General features: G+C 48.3%; 1 protein-coding gene across 2 annotated transcripts; it reads left to right on the top strand.

Annotated features, from left to right (window-relative positions):
- The first annotated feature begins 4174 nt into the window (after positions 1-4174).
- Positions 4175-18369, top strand: NRROS (negative regulator of reactive oxygen species). 2 transcript variants are annotated; one of them, XM_019499860.2, is made up of 3 exons: positions 4175-4413; positions 12282-12393; positions 14196-18369. In XM_019499860.2, the coding sequence occupies exons 2-3, from the start codon at positions 12298-12300 to the stop codon at positions 16170-16172; spliced, it is 2073 nt and encodes a 690-aa protein (XP_019355405.1). In that variant the 5' UTR covers positions 4175-4413; positions 12282-12297; the 3' UTR covers positions 16173-18369. The 2 variants fall into 2 exon arrangements, with proteins under 2 accessions (XP_019355405.1, XP_019355404.1); XM_019499859.2 differs by having other exon boundaries at positions 12279-12393.
- Positions 18370-19807: the final 1438 nt, after the last annotated feature.

Below are 19807 nucleotides of genomic sequence, written 5' to 3'. Positions count from 1 at the left end.
ATTTCAGCCCCTCCTGGTACAGCTGTGGCATTTTATTAATTAATAATGAAATATTCACTGATCTGGAGAGAGAGGCTGACTATATTGCTCAGTGTTTAGGGCCCTTTCCTGGCAGGTGGGAGACTGAATGTCACAGCCATTGTAGAGCTCCTCCTGGTGGACACTTGCAAGCCTACTGTGCTGGTTCCCAGTTTTAGTCCTGTGTGCTTCCCTGGACCCAGGTGGGTGGCAGCTACTGTTCCTTCCCTTGGTCTCTCTGGTGCAGGTGATCTGTCTCTGCTACCCATAGTGGACATGGGGCCCTATGGTCTGGCTGCCCTAGGGCACCCAAACCACTGCTGATGCCCCAGACTCTCCAGCAGTGTGAAGCACACCCTGTGCCACAGTGCAGCCGGGTGGGTGGGGTGGGCTTGCAGTTGAAGTCTATGATGGCAGGTGGTGGGTGCAGCACCCAGACTTTGCTGAAGATCCTAACACAAGATTCTACTTAGCTTGCATAAGAAACTCAAAGATGTGTATGAAATAATAAACACTTGTATGCACATTCATTTCTCTGCCTCCATTTACTCACCTCTCTGGGGAGTCTTTGGCAGAATCCTCTAAAGAATCCAGAACCTCATCGTGTACATGGCCTCTCTTGGGGCACAAATACACATGCAGTGAGGCTGCTCCGATGCGCTGTAGTTACACCGTGTCAGAGCAGACTTGATTAATCGAGTCTGCTGGAGTGTGGTGATCACTGTGCTCCAGCAGACTTCAGCGTCACGTGCATCAGTGTCCCTGTGCTGAAAATGGTGGCGGGGGTGCTTTAATTATGGCTCGTTTGATGAGTTTCAGTTAAAGTGCCCCCGCCACCATTTTTCAGCGTGGGGACACTGACACTGCGGATGCTTTAATTGCAGTGGCTCTTGGAGCTGCTCTAATTGAAGTGCTTTTCCCCCACCCTCCCAACTCCTGGACCACATGTATAAACACATCTCTTGCCCTTCTCCAAATCTATTTCCTTTAACCTTTACAAGTCCCTCAGTTATGAAAGCACGCTCTTCATGTAATCCTCCCCCCTGCTCTTTGTTTTGGAGTCTGTTGAGTTTATATATCCTATCCTTGTTGCCTGGTTCCTTTCTGCTGCTGCTGAGGAATTTTTCTATTGTTCCAAATCCCTCCCTGCTGGACAAACTTGGCTGAACTGGTTTCCCAGCTTTGACAACACCATCAGCACATCCATTATTTAGTGGTCTGGATATGTACGGTGCTGACATAACAGAGTAGATTTTACAAGCACCAAGTCTGTCATGCTACAGCAAATTTATAACCTTAGCCAAAGTACTCCAGGAGCTAGGATCTTGAGGGAGAACTGGGGTTGGGTGAGGACCTGGAAGTAGAAACTGGGACTGGATGACTTTGAGGTCCCTTCCAATTTTACTTTCTTATGATTCCTAAAACTTGGGCTTGGATAAAACTTGGCCAAGTTAAGTGTGCTTTGACTTGGCTCAAGTTTAAGTTCAGCTAGTAATGGGTTGGACATGCAGCAGATTGAGGGTGAAGCTAAATGTTACTTAGTCCATACAAAATTTGTGGAATATAAGTGGCATTAAATTTAGAACATGCTACGAGCAGTTGCAAGTTAATGGTTAACACCATTTTTTGCTTGTGCTCTGACTTGCCTCTAGAGAGCTGGCAAGCAGGGGCATGGCTAGGAGCCAGGACACCTGAGCTCTATTCCCACTTGGGGGTGGGGGGATGTCTTGGAAGTAGTACATCCTGAGATGTTGGAGGACTGCAAATTGCTTGTTTTGTCTCTGTGGAGTAGACTGAAGTTACCCTAGCACAAGCTAGGTAGTACAGCCCAGAGTTAACCCTTGTCTGAAGTGGTGCCACTTTGAGAGGTTCAGAGAGTGCTTAGCATGAGTTAACAAGCTTTAACATGAAGATGCTCATGTTTTAAGTGCCCTTAGTATGGTGTAAGTGTAATGTGTAACTTCACCCTGAGTTAGTGACCCATCCATTGCTAATGCAATTGCTCTGCTAAAGTGAGGGAATGGTGTTTCAACATGGTCGCTCTTGCTTCACACCCACACAGAGCAGGGCCAGCTGGACTGCAGTGATGCCCATGTGTTAACTTGGACCAGTCCTTGCAGTGAGCCCTGAAACAGGGGTGAGAATTTGGAGGTGTGGAGGCTGGAATTGGTGAGTGAAGAAAATGGGGGAGGAGCCAGAGACAGGTTGAAGGTGTGTGTGTGGGGGGAGGAGGGGGGCGCATTATATCTAAAGGTCCCAACCCTGCTGCTGACTCACAGGGATAAAAATGAGATGCAGTATGCTGGGATTTCTGTTTTTTCAGTCTGCTTCCTAAGTACCAGGACATCTCTGACATGCACACACTGCACTAAAAGAGGGTTGTAAAGGTTGCAAAGTCCAGAGCTCAGAAACTAGAAATGTAGAAATGCCAGAATTAAGGTTGCTCGTGCAACATTCATGTGCCCACTTAGTGCATATACTTTTTTTTTCAAGAAATGTGTTTTGTTCCAAGCCAAATCGAGTCCAAATCTTTGAGTCAGTCCAGAACCATAAGTGGCTGTACAACCGGCAAACATCCTCCACCCCCACCAGGGGCTTCAGATACTTCCAAAGTCTTTTGGCAGGCATCCTATGTTCAGGCCCAATCCTGGAGGCTTGGGGTTCGGATGCCCCCAAGTTTTGCCTGCCCTCAGCCATATGGTCGCAGGAACAAGCTAGGGAGAAGCCTCCCATTTCCATTAAATGGGCATTAAGCCCCAACACTCAGAGGCTACTAAACCACTCCAGAAGAACAGTTAGTCCCAGGAGGCTTAAGGAAAACTGCCTTCTTGGACCCAGATGCATGGTGTTTCCCCTGCCCTTGTGTATATACATTAAGATAGAGGAGCCAAGAATATTTGTGCTCTGGGCTAGGTCTGGACCACGGGACTCACTTGAAGGCTAGATCTGGACCCACCTCCAGTGCATGGCAAGCAGTGGCAGTGGCGGGATGCCATGGGGGAGCCATGGGGGTTAACACAGCTGTTGCTGACCCTGCTGCTGCTGAAACACATGCCCAGTAGGGTTTCATACCCTGGAATTTGGCAGTGTTCCCCTTCCTCTCCCCCCTTGGCCCTGCCTCTGAATTCTTGACCCCTTCAGGAGCCCCTGGGGCAGGATCCTGCCTGTGGGCTATATGTTTGACAGCCCTGCATTAGGAGAGAATCCTTAACCGTATGACAGCAGACTAGTTTTTCATGTGACCCCTGTCTCATTCGGGATGGACCTGTCTGGAGGACAAATCAGGTGAGAGGAACAGTTGCTCATAGGATCCTCTATTTCTTTTGTTGCCAAAGCTGGAAGGTGTGCAGTAAATGGGGCTGGGCACTGCAGAGAGGGAGAGGGTGATCTCACAATTAAGCAAGCTGAACAAGTGGGAGCCAACCCCTGCCTCTGCTGCAGAGCTCCTTTATGATGCCGGGCAAGTCACCTACACCAAGCTCTGCACAGGTGGCTGCTGACTGCGTGTTCCTCATTTACTGAACGTCTGACTTGAAACTGTGGGGTCTGATTTGCAGAAGTGCTAAGCACTCATGGTCACACAGGCAGCTGTGCTTGGAGCAGATAAGATGCTATAAGGACACTGAAAAAGCCGGGTCTGAAGTGAGCATTTTGAGATGCCTAATACTGGTGCAGGTTTTCCCACCTTAATCCCTTTGCACCTCAGTCAGTTCAAGGAGGATGGTGGTGGCCCGTTGTTTCCCTGGAGTGCTGCAGTGACAAATGCGGTCATATTTGTGAAGCATTTAGGTGGGTAGTGATGGACACCTGTGAGGCAGGTAACCAGTCTGCCTGCAGAGCAGGGCTTGAAGAGGATAACATGCCAAGCAATGCCCACTGAACAGCAGAGGGAAACCAATATTGGCTCATGGCCCCCTGGGTCAGCCCTGTCCAGCTTGAGCGTCCAGTGTCTCGCCAGCATCCTTGTAACCTTGACCAAGCAGAGGAGTCCTGAGGCAAGTACCAGAGCAGTCTGCTTGCAGGGGAAGCTAGCCTGTCCCCAGGAGGAGCCCAGAGCCACCAGCGCAGAAGTTCAGAGCCTCCCCCAGGCCCAGCTCATCCCCTCCCCCCTTGGTTCCTTTTTGTTTCTTGAGTGACTTGCAAGTGCGTGACCCTGGTGTAAGTGCTGAGATCAGTAAGCAAAGTGGCTTGCATGGCGTCCATGTGACTGCCATTTCCGTTGGTTCCTTCCGCAAGGTCTAAATTAACCTTGTGCTAAGTGAGCGAGAGAGAGAGAGAGAGAGAGAAACCTCCTGGTTGCAGCTAATTTTGCCTTTTGTGAAGCCTCCAAGGGAGCGCAGGAGTGCAGCCACACTCAAGATGAATCCCTGCGAGCTGTGCGCGCCACCTCAAGCGGTGAGTAAATCCCTGGGCACTGTGCTCTGCCACACTGAAGCCAGCGTTCAGGAGTGAGATGTGGGGGAGGTCACTGAGGTCCCCTGGTGAGGCTGGAAAGTAATTCATCTAAAGGGCATCTCTGGCTCGCTGCTTGTGGGTCTGGGCGGGTGGGTGGAGGTGGTTTAGGGGTGTTTCTGAGGTCTGTGAGTGATGAGGTGTCTCAGTCACTGGCCTGTGTGGGGCACCACTCTGGTATGGCACGGTCCTCCGGGCAGGGCTGGCATGTGCAGTGATGGGGACAGGGCCAGGCCAGGCCACATCAGCAAAGCCCTCACATTCGTTCTTGTCTCCTGGTCTCCCTGCGGGTGCTCCTCTGACCTGTGTCAGGAGGATGCTGCAGAAGTTACAACCTGCCCCTGGCATCCCAACAGAGCAACACAGGAGAAGAAATGGAGGGCAGAAGGCTGGACATGGAAGGAAGGGAGCTAATGGTGGGCAAAGCCTGGCACAGAGGTGAGGAAGGGAGAAGGAACCTAGCCAGCAAAGAAGCTGAGAGTGGGAGAGTGACTGACTTGGAGGAGAGAAAACTGCCTGAGAAGGGAATGATGTAGATGTAGAAACAAGGAGAAGCATTTAAAAAAAGATTAAATGTAGTAGAGAGTGTGGTGGGAACAAGGATAAGGATGCCAGGCTTGGCTGTCATCAGGAGGCATCAAGTCATCCTGCAATAGGGTTTTTATGCAGCCCCTATTACTGCAGTATCTCAGCACCAGTGGAGTTGAGGCCCCATCATCAGCTGAGGTAAGTGACTTTAAGTGGGATGACTGGTTTACACCAGCTAAGGATCTGTCCCACAAAAAAAAAAATTAGAGAAGGGGGGAAACCCCAGGAAACCGTAGCAAGTGATCTGTGTGATAAGAGCTGGGTTTGTGCTTTTTGATTCTGGCGGTTTGGAGATCCCTTGGGGAAAAAAAAAAAAACTTTGAAAATTTCCCCAGCTCTGCTCAGGATCCCAGGCCCAAGGTACACATTACATTTCTGGCACAATTAACATGTTAATCATGCCATAAATAGCATCAAGCCACATGTGCATTATTGTTTATGGTGCCATAAAATGGCAAAGCAGCCACTCAACAAGTGTGTAACATCTTTGTGGTTGGTTTTTATGGCTTCACAAATTGAACATGGTATACTTGACCATCCCAATGATGATAATCAGCTGATTATCAGTATCAGGACATGGGCATCCCCAGGTCTGGAACCTGGATGGGTGTACCCTGGTCCCAATGCTGACCATTGCTGATTGCCCTGGTCCCAATGCTGACCACTGCTGATCAAGATGCAGGGTTGCCAGGACCCAGCACATTAAACAGCCCTGCCCTGCAACCTCCGCTCTTTAAGATGCCAGGTTTTGGTGAGCCTCAGACCATGGGGCAGCTCCTGTGGCAGGAATGCAGCCCTCCCCTGTCTGATCCCAAGGATAACCCTGGGTCTGAACCAAGACTGGGGCTGCCCAATGTCAAATCCCAAAGCTCAGCTAAACATCAGGATTCAGCATGGGCAGCCTGGGTTCCAGGGCAAAGCTGTCCCCTGCTCAGTTAGTGGGATTGGGCTGGAGGCAGCTCTGGGTCCTGAACCTGCCTGCCCCTATGCTCTTTCCTAAGAGAATGTCAGGTGCAGCTTAAAATGGATGCACAGCTGAGGATGGGGGAGCTTCTTCCACTCTCAGCTGCATATACCAGTTAAGAGGCACCCAACACGAGAAGCAGGGTATAAGGAAACTGCACACACTGTACGTGCTGGGTGGCTCTTCAAGTGGGGAGAGTTCAGCAAGGGGTGAGCAAGCCTGATATCAGGCATACAGATCCCATGAAACTCAGAAAAGCAGGTGGGCATTTCTAGGCACCTGTGGAAGCAGTGCATAGGGAACAGAGGTTTCTGCAATCCAGCAGGTGATCCCCTCACTGCCCCCCATGCTGACAGTCACATGATTGGGATTCAAATAATTGTATGCCCTATTTCTATAACTATGTGACCTGCCAAGTATGTCTGGCATAAAATTCCTCAGACCCCCAGTTGCACAGTTGCATTAATATTTGCCAGCAGCCCCAATTCAGCCACTTTGGCTGCCAAAGAGAAACCTTGGTTTCTTTCAGAAATGTTAACAGTTATGAATGCTCTGCTCAGAAAGCCCCTATGTAAAGTAGCATGGGCAAGCATCTGTGATTATTTGCCCAAGGACTTGGACACTTGACTTGTTTACGCTGGTCTAATCAGTCTTTACACTGGCATTAAAAAGGAATGGATTAATGACATACAGCTCAATGCTGGTGTAACTTACTTGAATCTGGTGTAGAATTAATTTTGGCCAGGATAGATTGAGTTTGAGGCATAGCTTTTTTGGCCCACCTTTTCTAGGGCCTTCCTCAAGAGAGGCAAGCAGGCCCCTGAAGATGCCTGCTTGAACACCTTGGTAGCTGCCTCAGGTTCCTTATAGATTCACAGATGTTAGGGTCGGAAGGGACCTCAATAGATCATCGAGTCCAACCCCCTGCATAGGCAGGAAAGAGTGCTGGGTCTAGATGACCCCAGCTAGATGCTCATCTAACCTCCTCTTGAAGACCCCCAGGGTAGGGGAGAGCACCACCTCCCTTGGGAGCCCGTTCCAGACCTTGGCCACTCGAACTGTGAAGAAGTTCTTCCTAATGTCCAATCTAAATCTGCTGTCTGCTAGCTTGTGGCCATTATTTCTTGTAACCCCCGGGGGCGCCTTGGTGAATAAATACTCACCAATTCCCTTCTGTGCCCCCGTGATGAACTTAAAGGCAGCCACAAGGTCGCCTCTCAACCTTCTCTTGCGGAGGCTGAAAAGGTCCAGTTTCTCTAGTCTCTCCTCATAGGGCTTGGTCTGCAAGCCCTTGACCATACGAGTTGCCCTTCTCTGGACCCTCTCCAGGTTTTCCGCATCCTTCTTGAAGTGTGGCGCCCAGAATTGCACGCAGTACTCCAACTGCGGTCTGACCAGCGCCCAATAGAGGGGAGGTATTACCTCCTTGGACCTATTCATCATGCATCTGCTGATGCACAATAAAGTGCCATTGACTTTTTTGATGGCTTCGTCACACCGCCGACTCATGTTCATCTTGGAGTCCACTAGGACTCCAAGATCCCTTTCCACTTCCGTGCCACCCAGCAGGTCATTTCCTAGGCTGTAGGTGTGCTGGACATTTTTCCTCCCTAGGTGCAGCACTTTGCATTTCTCCTTGTTGAATTGCATTCTGTTGTTTTCTGCCCACTTGTCCAACCTGTCCAGGTCCACCTGCAGCTGTTCCCTGCCCTCCGGCGTGTCCACATCTCCCCATAGCTTTGTGTCATCTGCAAACTTGGACAGAGTACATTTGACTCCCTCGTCCAAGTCACTGATGAAGACATTAAAGAGTATTGGTCCAAGGACCGAGCCCTGCGGGACCCCACTGCCCACACCCTTCCAGGTCGAAACCGACCCATCCACCACGACTCTCTGGGTGCGACCCTCTAGCCAATTCGCCACCCACCAGACTGTGTAGTCATCCAAGTCACAGCCTCTTAACTTGTTCACCAGTATGGGGTGGGATACTGTATCGAAGGCCTTCCTGAAGTCTAAGTATACGACATCCACCCCTCCTCCTGTGTCCAGGCGTTTTGTAACCTGGTCATAAAAAGAGACTAGATTGGTCAGGCACGATCTGCCTGCCACGAACCTGTGCTGGTTTCCCCTCAGCATAATTTGTCCTGCCGGGCTCTCACAAATGTGAGCCTTGATAATTTTTTCAAAGACTTTGCCAAGGATGGAGGTGAGACTGACTGGCCTATAGTTGCCCGGGTCCTCCTTCCTCCCCTTTTTGAAAATGGGGACCACGTTGGCCCTTTTCCAGTCCTCCGGGACTTGGCCCGTGCGCCACGAGCTTTCAAATATTCCCGCCAGTGGCTCTGCAATGATGTCGGCCAGTGCCTTCAGCACCCTCTGATGGAGCTCATCCCCTTACGAAGTCCTGTGACCATCACACCAAGACCTTTAATGGTCTGGGGCAAGAGTATGGAAGAGTGGAATCTGTCCTAGATCTACCAGCTCCCCTTTACACCACTGAGACAGAGTCCAGAGACCAGACTGAGTTCAGACATTCAGGGTCTCAATGGTTGTAGGTTCTGCCAGAAAGCAGCAGATTAGAGCTGCTTCTGACTGCCTAACACCTCAGTGAGGATGCATTTCTGCCAGGGTGATGTCCTTTAGTCTTGCTTCAACCAAGGAGTACCCACAAGGCTCTGAGGGCTAGGGTTCAGAGGTGCCCTATACTCACCTTACTCTGGAGGGTAAAATTGTAAAATCATAGGGCTGGAAGGGACCCTGAAGGATCATTGGGTCCAGCCCCCTGCATGAGCAGGAAAGACATCTGGGTCAGATGACCCCAGCCAGGTGACCGGCCAGTCTTCACTTGAACGCCTCTAGGGTAGATGATTGCACCACCTTTGGGGGGAGCTTGTTCCACAGTCTGGACACTCTAGTTGTAAATAAGTTTTTCCTAATGTTCAGCCTGAAACTGTCTTCCAGGAGTTTGTGGCTGTTGTTTCTAGGTTTCCCCCAGGGTGCCCTGGTGAACAGTTGTTCACTGAGTCCCTGATGTATGTCTCTGATATAGCGGTAAGCCACAATCAGGTCCCCTCTCAGCCTTCTTTTCTTTAGGCTGAAGAGTGAGATCCCTCAGCCTCTCCTTGTATGGCTTGCCATGCAAGTCCCTGATCTTGCGGGTGGCCCTTCTCTGGACCCTCTTGAGCTTTAGTACGCCCTTGTTGAAGTGTGACACCCAGAACTGGACACAGTACTCAAGCTGTGGCTGACAATGTTGAGTAAAGTGGGAGAATCACTTCTTTGGATTTACTGGAGATGCATCGATTGATGTATGCCGGAGTTTTATTGGCCCTAGCAGCTACTGTGTCGCATTGCTGGCACATTCATGCTGGCGTCTATTGTTACCCCCAGATCCCTTTCACTGTAGCATTGGTTAGGTTAGCGATGCCAAGCCTGTAGGTGTGCTGGGGGTTCTTCCTTCCCAGATGCAACACTTTACATTTCTCTATGTTGAACTTCATCTGGTTGCATTCTGCCCAACATACCAGCCTGCCTAGATCTGCTTGTATCTGCAGCCTATCTGCGGGTGTGTCTGCACAACCCCGTATCTTGGTGTCGTCCATGAACTTGGCCAATGGGCTTTTCACCCCCTCATCCAGGTCATTGATGAAGATATTGAAAAGCACTGGGCCACGTACTGACAACTGGGGTACACCGCTGCCCACATCTCGCCAGGACAACGCTGATCCATTCACTTGGACTGTCTGTGTCCTACCCTGCAACCAGTTTTGCACCCACTTGATGGTCCTGCAGTTGAGCTCAATATCTTCTAGTTTTCTGATCAGTTCCTTATGGGATACGGTCAAAGGATTTCTGGAAGTTGAGGTATATGATGTCAACAGCTTTTCTCTCATCCAGGTGATGAGACACTTGATCACAGAAAGAAATGAGGTTGGTCAGACAAGACCTGCCTGCAACGAAGCCATGCTGGCTGTCATTCGGTATCATGCCTTCTGCAAGTTTGTCACACATAGCCTCTTTGAATGTTTCTAGGATTTTCCCTGGAATAGAAGTTAACCTAATTGGCCTGTAGTTTCCTGGGTGTTCGTGCTTCCCCTTCTTGAAGATGGGCACAACATTGGCCCTCTTGCAGTCCCCTGGGATTTCTCCAGAGGCCCATGATTTTTTAAAGATCTTTGCCAGGGGCTCTGTGATTACTTCGGCCAACACGTGCAGAACTCTTGGGTGGAGTTCATTGGGTCCTGCTGATTTATATACGTCTAATGTCTTTAATTGATTGTACACCAGTTCTATGTCAATGGTGGGAATGGTGTCAGTCCTGCCCTGCTTGCTCTGTGCCCTACCTGGCATGTTGTTCCCCTTGGTCTTGTGAAAGGCCAAGGCAAAGTAGTCATTTAGGAGTTCTGATTTTTCCTGAGTGGTAGTGACCAGGTCTCCTGAGGCACTGAGCAGCAGCCCCTCACTCCCATTAGTTTTCCTTTTACTCCCTATGTAGCTAAAGAAGGACTTCTTGTTGTCCTTGATTCTTGTAGCTAGTTTTAGTTCAGTTTCTGCCTTAGCTTGCCTAATCTGTTTTCTACAAGTGCAGGCCATTGTCAAGTAGTCTTTCTTAGAGGCTGTCCCAAGCTTCCATTGTTTGTATGTCTATTTTCTTTTTCTGTAGGAAGGCTGCAACTTCCCTGCTTAGCCAAGAGGAGTGTTTGACCCTTCTGCTACTTTTTCTCCATAAAAGAAACATTGCAACATTGTATTTTATAGGAGCTACCTTGCCATGAGTAGCCCTGCCATTGCCACCAGGCCCTCCAGTCAGATGCAGTTACCCTGGGGGAAAACAGCATAAATGGTGTGTGTCTGCAGCTATCCTGGGATAACTGTTTGCTCAAGACAAACAGACTCCTATATGCTTCCCTACTGCCTACTGGTAAGGTGCTCATATATAGCTGCCTACTGTGTGTCACTACCTGTGGGATAGCTGATCATCTGTCTGCTCTGGATCTTGGTGCAATTTTGCCAGTGTGCAAAAGCAAAGTAAATCGCACCAGTGTAAATGTGCTGCATATCCTGCCCCTCTAGGTTTGCATTTCTCTTAAGTGAAAATGCTATAAACAGATGGCATCATCAACCCACTACTTTTTTTATCAAAAGGCAGTAGGTTCCACTGATTTGGACCACTGGACTGTTGGTGAAAGACATTTTTCAGGAGAATTTGGGGCTTAGTTTGGTGGACACCCAGCACTTTTGAAAATCCAGCCCTTTGTTTGTTAATAAGAGATTAGATAAAGGGAACAGTCGATGTGTGGGATTCTGCTGCTTCTCTGGAAGGAAACTTCTTTATGACACGCTGCAGGTGGATGGAAGCATCTGTTCTATGAGGCGCTGTGGTTCCTCTGAGAAGGGTTTTCAAGTATTAACATCACAACATGGTGCGTCTCTGCACACTCGCTGGTCCTGTGAATTGATCCTGCATGAATTTCTGCTGCTTGCATTACAGTGGGACCTGGTCGGGGGGTGGGGAGGGAGGTCCCTTTGTGCTAGAAAGGTGCTGGCACATTGTAGGAGATGGCCTGTCAGTGAAAAGTAAAATAAGGCTATCGGCATGAAAGAGGCTCAGGTTGTCAGATCAGAGGAAGGTGAGGGGAAAAAGGTGTCTTCAGTCTCTAAGTGGGTCTCAGGCCAGAGTCTGGCCCCCACAGAGCCTCCTATAGGTAAATATCCACTATAATCAGAGCAGTGGATGCTGGGAGGTATGGGCATACCTGAGTTCAGGTACCAGCAATCTGTAGCTAATTTACTCTGCTTCTCTACCTGTGCTGAGCTTGTACCCAGGTATTTGGCCTAGCTTGTGAACATCCCCTATGTTTTGCTGCTCTGTATTAACCCTCTAGGAAGTATTCCACCAGCTTGGGGTGCCACTGGTGCCCCACCTGGTCCATTCCCACTTCTGTGTATCCCCTAGTCCAGAAAACAAAGGAAGTGATAGTGTGTCATTAGACCCAATGTGCATAGACAGCTCTGGGAAGCATGCAGCCTCATAAGTTTTTCACAGAGCAGAGCCAGCTTCAGATCAAAATATTTAGGGCCTGAATCTATGTTGTGAATTCAGTGTAAGACTGTATTTGAGGCAGAGTTCTGTGAGGCAGTGACCATGCCATCTTGTGTCTCCTGGGAACTGGTTGGACCCTCAAATAATCCTTCCCATGGGATAAAGGCAGGCCAGGCCTCTCAAGCGTGGTCTTATCCTGGGTTTCTCTCTTAGCAGGAGCACTGCTGTTGAGATGGAGACAACTGTGCTTTGGCTCTGCCTGGGTCTAGCCTTTCTAGGAAGAGGATGGGGAAGCCACACTGGAATGTCTCATGGGGTTTGCAAACTGGTGAGTTCCCTGGTGCTAATTCATGTGGTTCCAAAGCGATCCCTTCTCTTTCCCCCTGATGGCCTGCTTTCTACGTAGCTAACTTTTTATTTGAAGTCACCAATAGTTTGGTTTGATGTGAAACTGTGCTTTCATCCAGATTAATTGTTTATCAAGAGGGGGCAAAAAAACCCATTGCCCATTTTTGGCAGCTGCTGCTTTAGGGATGGTGGAGGAAGCAACTCCAACCTGTTTCTCCCTAGCTTTGATGTTCATCTATTAGACTGCAACTTCATCTTGGCCCAAAGATTTTTTTTTTTTTTAAATTAAATGTAGGCAGAACTTAGGCTTCCATTCTTGACTGTGAAGTGAGCATCTAATGTGGTGTACAGTGAATGAAACAGGGAATCCTGAGAACAGCTCTTTCCTGGGGAACTGACTGATAAAGTGGGAGAGGGCACAGCAGAGCATAGAAGAGGCATTTCCATAGTAACTGCATTTATTAACTTTGTCCTCACAATAAATAAAAACCAAGATGTGAGGTGGAGGAAGGGAGAGAGGGAGATCTAGAAGAAAGCATCAGGGTGGGCACCAGACTTGGATTTGTGGGTAGTTTGGGGTGGGAATGGAAAGAACCACTGGGAGTGCTTGCCCAAGAAGACGCTGGCTTTTTAGGAGACTGCTGTGATGTTGGGCTTGATTTTTATTTTTTATTTTTTCAGAAGTGCCAAACAGCTGTAGCTTCCACTCTGAAAACAAGCATTGTGGGCTAATCAGTGAGGTGGGCTTAGTGCTGTACAAGAGGCAGTGGAAGACGCCCCCCAGGAGCTTCCCTCTGAAGGGCTGGGTTTGGCATATCAAGTTTTCTAGATTCTAGCTATTTATTCAGATGACTAAATAGGACCTGAGCCACTGCTGTGGGTGCTGAGCCCCCCTGAGAACTTGGCTTTGTATGGGATGTCCTTTCTGTTATTCATTCCTGATGAAAGCTAGTATATGACTCCACCACAAAACCAGTGTGTCCCTAACTCAGTCTGACTACCCCAAGTTTGCTACTCAGGCTAGAACAGCCGAAAAGGCAAAGTGACACGGTTTTTAGCTCAGGTTGGCAGCTCAGGTAAAAGCTATTGGGGAATCTGAGGTTGAACTTGATACTAAGTCATGTCAGTCTCATCTTCATTGCTTTTGTGACTGGGTTTAGCCAGCCTATGGTAGGAACATGCTCCATTGCAGTGTAGATCTACCTGCATTGCGTCCCTGTGCTCCCAGAGATGGACACTCTTGAGTAACCCCATCCCACCTACATGAGCCAAACCTGACAGTGTGCCAAGAAAGCCTATCTGGGGACATCCCTTGATCTTTGGTATGACTGAAAGTGGCTGTGGGGGTTCCCCCAGGATTAGCTTCCATGATGTGTTTGAGCTGGAGTGGTTGGGCAGGGTGTGCTGGAAAGTAGGCTTCCTTGGCAGTACTGAGGACACACTGTTGGCATACTCCTAAAGTCCAAAAGCAGAAGATGATCTGACTGAACACTTTTGGAGGAGGCCTGGGGAATACCATCAGCCCCTGCTTCTTCCTTAGTAGAATGCCACCCAGCTCTTCAGCATCTGTCCAAAGGGCTCTCTCTTTCAGTGATTCAGGCAACCATTGCTGTGGTTATAGTTCAAAACTTGTCCTATGAAGGAAGGGGGAGGAGTTAAGGGAGTGGTGGAGGTGGTGTGTGTGTGTATCAAAGATGTCTCCCAACCTGAACTGCTCCTAGGCCTTTGCTTCTGGGCTTACTCTTTCCAGTCGTGTTAATGGCCATATGTTTCTTGCTTCAGGGGCATGGAGCTGCGGCTTGCAATGGGAGGGAGCTGAAGTTGGTCCCAGCAGACCTCCCAGCTAACACAAAGGAGCTTTTCCTAGATGACAACACTATACAGATGCTAAAAAATGCCTCTCTGCTGCAGTACAGGCAGCTGGGGAACCTCGGCCTGTCTGGAAACACACTGAAGCTTATTGAATCTGGAGCCTTCCTAAACAACAGAGGCCTCCAAGTTCTCTCCTTGGCAGATAATGCTCTCTTTACCAACTACTCTGTGACAGCAGCTGCTCTTTGGTCCTTACCAGCTCTGAGGAAACTGGACTTGTCTGGGAACCAACTCACTGAAGACATGATGGCTACCCTCATCCAGAATCTGTCTTCCTTGGTGTCCTTGTCTGTGGCTAGGAATGTCATCATGAGGCTGGATTCTTTTATCTTTGAGAGGCTGAGCCAGCTGCAGGAGCTGAACCTGGAGAAGAACTACATCTTTGAGATAGAGAGTGGCACCTTTGAAGGCCTACGGAGACTGGAGAGGCTCAGTCTGGCCTACAACTACCTTCCCTGCATTGTGGAGTTTGACCTGACCCAGCTGAAGATGCTGAATGCCAGCAATAATATCATTGAGTGGTTCCTGGCTGTAGAGAGTGATGCTCTATTTGAGCTGGAGACATTAGACCTCTCCCATAACCGGCTCCTCTTCTTCCCATTGTTGCCCAGGCAAAGCAAACTGAGCTCCCTGCTGCTGATGGACAATGAGATGTGCTTTTATAGACATCTTCCCAATGCCACATACCCTCCAAATGTCACTGTGCAGTTCCTTCTCATAGATGGCAATATCACTAACATCACTACGCTCAGCCTCTGGGATGAGGTCATCCACAGCAACCTCTCCTCCTTGAGGTTCCTAGACATGAGCCAGAACCAGTTCTGGTATCTGCCTGAAGGGTTTCTGGCAGGTATGACTTCCCTGTCTTATCTGAAGCTCAATCAGAACTGCTTGCAGACCTTTCATATATGGGAGGAAGAACCTCCAGGCATGCTTATTGAACTGGACCTCAGTCAGAACCAGCTCTTGGAGCTACAGGTGGATCTAGGTTCTGAAGGCATACTGCCAAATCTCAGATTTTTTAACTTGAGTGCCAATGGGCTACAGAAAGTACCCGCTAAACTCTTTGCCCACACACCAAAGATCACTACAGTGGACCTAAGTCACAACCGGATAGATATTTGTCCCCAGCAAGCTAATGCAGATGGTAGTAAGTACTCTGTCTGCATAGACTTCAGGAATATTATGACCCTGAAACAACTTTACTTGGCTGGATGTGGCCTAGATGTGGTGGATGGCCATGCTTTTAGTGGAACCTCGCTAACACACTTAGATCTCTCTAACAATCAGAGAGCCCTGTCCAGGAGCCTGAGACCTCTGCAAGATATTGCACTAACACTCCAAGTTGTCTCTCTCAGGAATGCTAGCTTATCCTGTGCAACAGCAGATATGGACTTCTCTAGCTTTCAGAACCTGTTAAGTTTGGACTTGTCTGAAAACTCCCTGGACAGCTTCCCAGAGTCCTTGGGTAGTCTGAAGCTGCACACCTTGAACCTCCGGAGAAACCTTCTCACCTCCCTGTCACAGGATGCCATGCAGAAGCAGCTCGGAAAGAGTCTTGACATACTCTACCTCAGCCAGAACCCATACAACTGCTGCAAGCTGGAATGGTGGGACTTCCTGCACACTCTCCAAACAGTGCACATTGTAGACAGGGTGGAGGTCACCTGTCTGTACTCCTCCAGAACACTTCATGCAGCAGAGCTGCCTGAGTCTGTCCTTCAGGGCTGCAGGTGGATGACAGTGAATTTGACTTTGTTGTACCTGGTGCTTGCTCTTCCCATTTGCTTGACCTTGCTTGTTGCCTTTGCTATCCTGTTCCTTACTTTCAAGCAAAAGCTGCTTCAGATGGTGAAAAGCCGGTACAGGGTGTCCAGCCCCTACTGATGGCTATGGGGAAAGTAGTAGGCATTGGCACCCAGAATGAAGGTGGGATGGCATGTCTGAGACCTTTCTTAAGCAGTCAAGTCCTTGGGTGATGAAGTGAGTGGGGGCAAGGTGGGTGCTTTGGTGGGAGAGGATTAGTAACCCTCTCTTGGGCATTCTCAGTGCTGCATTTCAGGAGCACAGTGCCCTGGGGTTCGTTCTCCCATTGTGTTGGGTAGGGCTGGGGCATCCTGTCAAGCATGACAATGGAAGCTCTCAGAGTTGGAATCCATGAGCAGAGGGCTGAATACAGCGAGTCAGAAGGACTGGTAACCCATGAATAGAATAAGCAATGCAGATCTTCAAAGACTGGGAATACATGTAACTGGCAGGGGAATTTGGAAGAGAAGAGAGAGTCATGCTGAAGAAGGTCTGAATAAAAAAATGAAGAAGAACAAATATGAAGAAAAATAAATGAGGCAACAGTAAAGTGGGAGGTGTTAGAAATGAGGCCTGATGAGCAGCCTCACAGCAGGTGAGAGCTATTGCTATTTACTAGAGAGTAGCTTTACCTGGGACAATGGAAGAGAGGTGAGAGATAATGTAGCCCTGTGGAATATAAAGTGAAAAGGCATTTGTGCATGCTAGAAATATAAGCTTGGCGAAGCTGCAGGTCCTGAGCCGCAACCTAGCAGGGTGTGATTTCTTCTCAACAGTGGTCAATTCCACATCACAGTTACTTGAATTTATGTTGAAATTGAACACTCAGTCAATCAGAGGTCATGGGTGATGTGCCCACCACAATTTCAGTGGGGCATGATACATTGATTCATTGCTGTACTAGGTGGGGAAATGCATGGTTTTCTCAGCTATACAGAGTATTTTACAGTTATTTAATCACCTGAACTCTGATTGGCCAAGGGTCGGGGGCGGGGCGGGGAGTTGATATGCATAGAAAAGAGCAAATTCTCAATGGAGTCATTGGGATCATTGTATGTGTGCTATATAGAATGTGTGCATTACGAATGACAGTGGAAATCATGATCACGTTCCTTACAAAATGGTTATTGCCCAGGCAGCTTCTCAAAGTTGACTATCTGGCCCATTCAAAATCATTTGGTTCCTTGCAAATTAATGGCTGGGAATAAACTGCCCAGATGGTCCCCATACTCAATTTTGCATTTTTAATCTAATCTCATTTTGAGCAGCAAAACAAAAAAAAAAAGCAGCTGTCCCCTTAGTGATTACACATTCACATATATGACTTCACATTCATGCTGTTTTGAAGATGTGGATTTATTAAAGATAACCTTTGTGCTGGGGTATGATTTAGTGGGCATGTCTCTCTCACCCCTGCTGAACCTGGGAGCACTCTGAGAAGCCTCCCCCATCCTCATGTTCCTGTTCTGTATATGCTAAATTCCAGAAATTAGGCAACAGCTGTGTTAAAAACGTAAGCAGTGCCATACTGGGTCAGACGTAAGCAGTGCCAATGGTCTATCTAGCCCAGTATCCCCTCTCTGACAGTGGCAAGTAGTAGTAGGTGCTTTAGAGGGAGAGTATATGTACAAGGCATGTCTAATGTAATCCATCTCTTGTCATACCTCCCTGGCATCAATCATCGTTGGGTTAGGGTTGTCAGAGGATACTTCCCTGGCTGTTGTATTTTAATAGCACATTGGAGTGATATTAAGCACCTGCTCAGAGCCACTCTTGGCTCTGTCATGGACACGCTTATTGGTGTGTGCCCACTGTGAGTGGAGGGGGAGTGCTTCTCTGTGGCACTTCTTGGGTCAGTCTGAAGGCAAAGGAGACATGCCTGGTCAGTTAAGTGTCGATGGGATATTGCTGCAGATTTTCATAACAAACCTCCAGCAAGGAGGTCAAATGAGATGTGGAACTGAGGCCCATATCTATAGCAATAATTGTGGCTGTATGATAGCAGACATCTCTTGGGTATGCATACTGCTGTCTTTAAAAATGAGCATTGGACGGTCCAGCTGAGATCCAACCATTGGAAATGTCTGGTTGTTGATGGTATGTGCATTTGTGGTGATTGTATTTGTGTCCTGTGAGAGAGAGATTACCAGTATGGTTGAGTATGTCTTGGCTTATCTACTGTAGTTCTAAAAATCATCTGTAAGCAGCTGTCCCAATTAAATGAGCCTATTAAATGTGTTGAAATGTAAAATAGTGAATAAAACAAAAGAACAAATTATATATACTTTACTTATCATAATTTTTCTTCTTTTAAATCTTGGCAATGTTTGCATTGAGACCAGGAAAAAAGGAGCCACAATACCTTGTAAGTAGAGTTGTAACCCTTCTTCCTCCATAAAGATTTGATGGAGTCTTGGGCTAGACAGGCTGATGTTGGCTGGAAGCCCGGTCAATATTGGAGTGTATTCAACAGCCACTCTACCTCCAGCAAGTGCCAGCAGCTGCTCTGCAGGGAGGTTCCAAAGAAAATGGATATCCAACCAAAGAACATCCTTGTTTAACTAAAGAGTCGTTGTGGGTGGTAAATGATGGTATCTCTTGTTGGCTATTATGTCTCATCACTGTACTATTCACATGACTGCTAGTTCTCTGCTGGCTGCATTCCTTACACAGAGGCCTGAAAGAGAGGAGACCTAGAAACATGATTCTTATCCATAGCGAGCCTTTGGCTCACCACCCTGGCTTAACAGCCACTTAGCTCAGCCAGATGGGGACTGTAGTACGATCCAGGACCTGGTCAAGAGCACTCCTGGTTGAGGCGGTTCTTTGCAAAATGATCTTCCAGAGATTAGATGGATCCAGTGTCTTCCAGAGATTAGACTGGCTCCAGCAGGGCTTGTTGTAGGAACCCACCACTTTGATGAAGGCTTCTCTCCACAGCCAGTAACCTGTGGAGAGGAGAGTGAACTGTGGAAGGGGAGAGGAGCCTAGGAAGAGGCTGAAGATGAGGATGACTTTTCCAGCAGCATGGCAGATCCATCCCCCCAGGAGAGTATGAACAGGCATAGAAAACCCTGAAGAGAAGTCAAACAGGTAGGTAGGGTGGTGAAGAGATCTGTGCCAATCTGCAAAGCTAGGAGAACCTATAAGTGTGTTTCTGACCTCAAACCTTGTGTGAGGAGAGATACTGAAATGAGCACTTCTAACAGTCAACACTGGCTCATTTCTAAGAAGCATCCACTAACTCAAAAACTCAATGCTGATCTGGTTAGGAGTGAAGATTCTCATCCTCCCAGTGTGTGTGTGTGTGTGTGTGTGTGTGGGGGGGGGGGGGGGGGGGAGAGGTTCAGCTTGATTTTGACAATGTTAGTGGAATGCCTTTGGCTAAAAACAGTCCTGAGGTTCACTAAGAAGGGAGCTGCAAAAAATAATCATTATCAGGGTTGCTTCAATTCAGGTCAGCTGCATCAAGTCCATGGATGCTATTGCAATCAGTTACAATTTAGAGCAGCCCTAAGACTACTCTAAATTGTAGTGGGATCTGAACCAGAACCTGGCTAGCCCCATTATTGATCTTATTGTCATCCCTCTCTCTCAGCTCTGTGGAGAAATCACCAATGGCTGAGGACTGAACTTTTCAGTTCCTGTTTTGCTATGCTTTGTCATAGGTTTTTATAAGTTCATAAGTGATTGTCCATAGAGGAGGTAGCAGCCAC

This window comes from Alligator mississippiensis, chromosome 7 (genome assembly GCF_030867095.1).
Source record: "Alligator mississippiensis isolate rAllMis1 chromosome 7, rAllMis1, whole genome shotgun sequence".
Taxonomy (NCBI): Eukaryota; Metazoa; Chordata; order Crocodylia; family Alligatoridae; genus Alligator; species Alligator mississippiensis.
The sequence above is the reverse complement of the archived record's forward strand: the minus strand, read 5'-3'. Positions and strand labels throughout refer to the sequence as shown.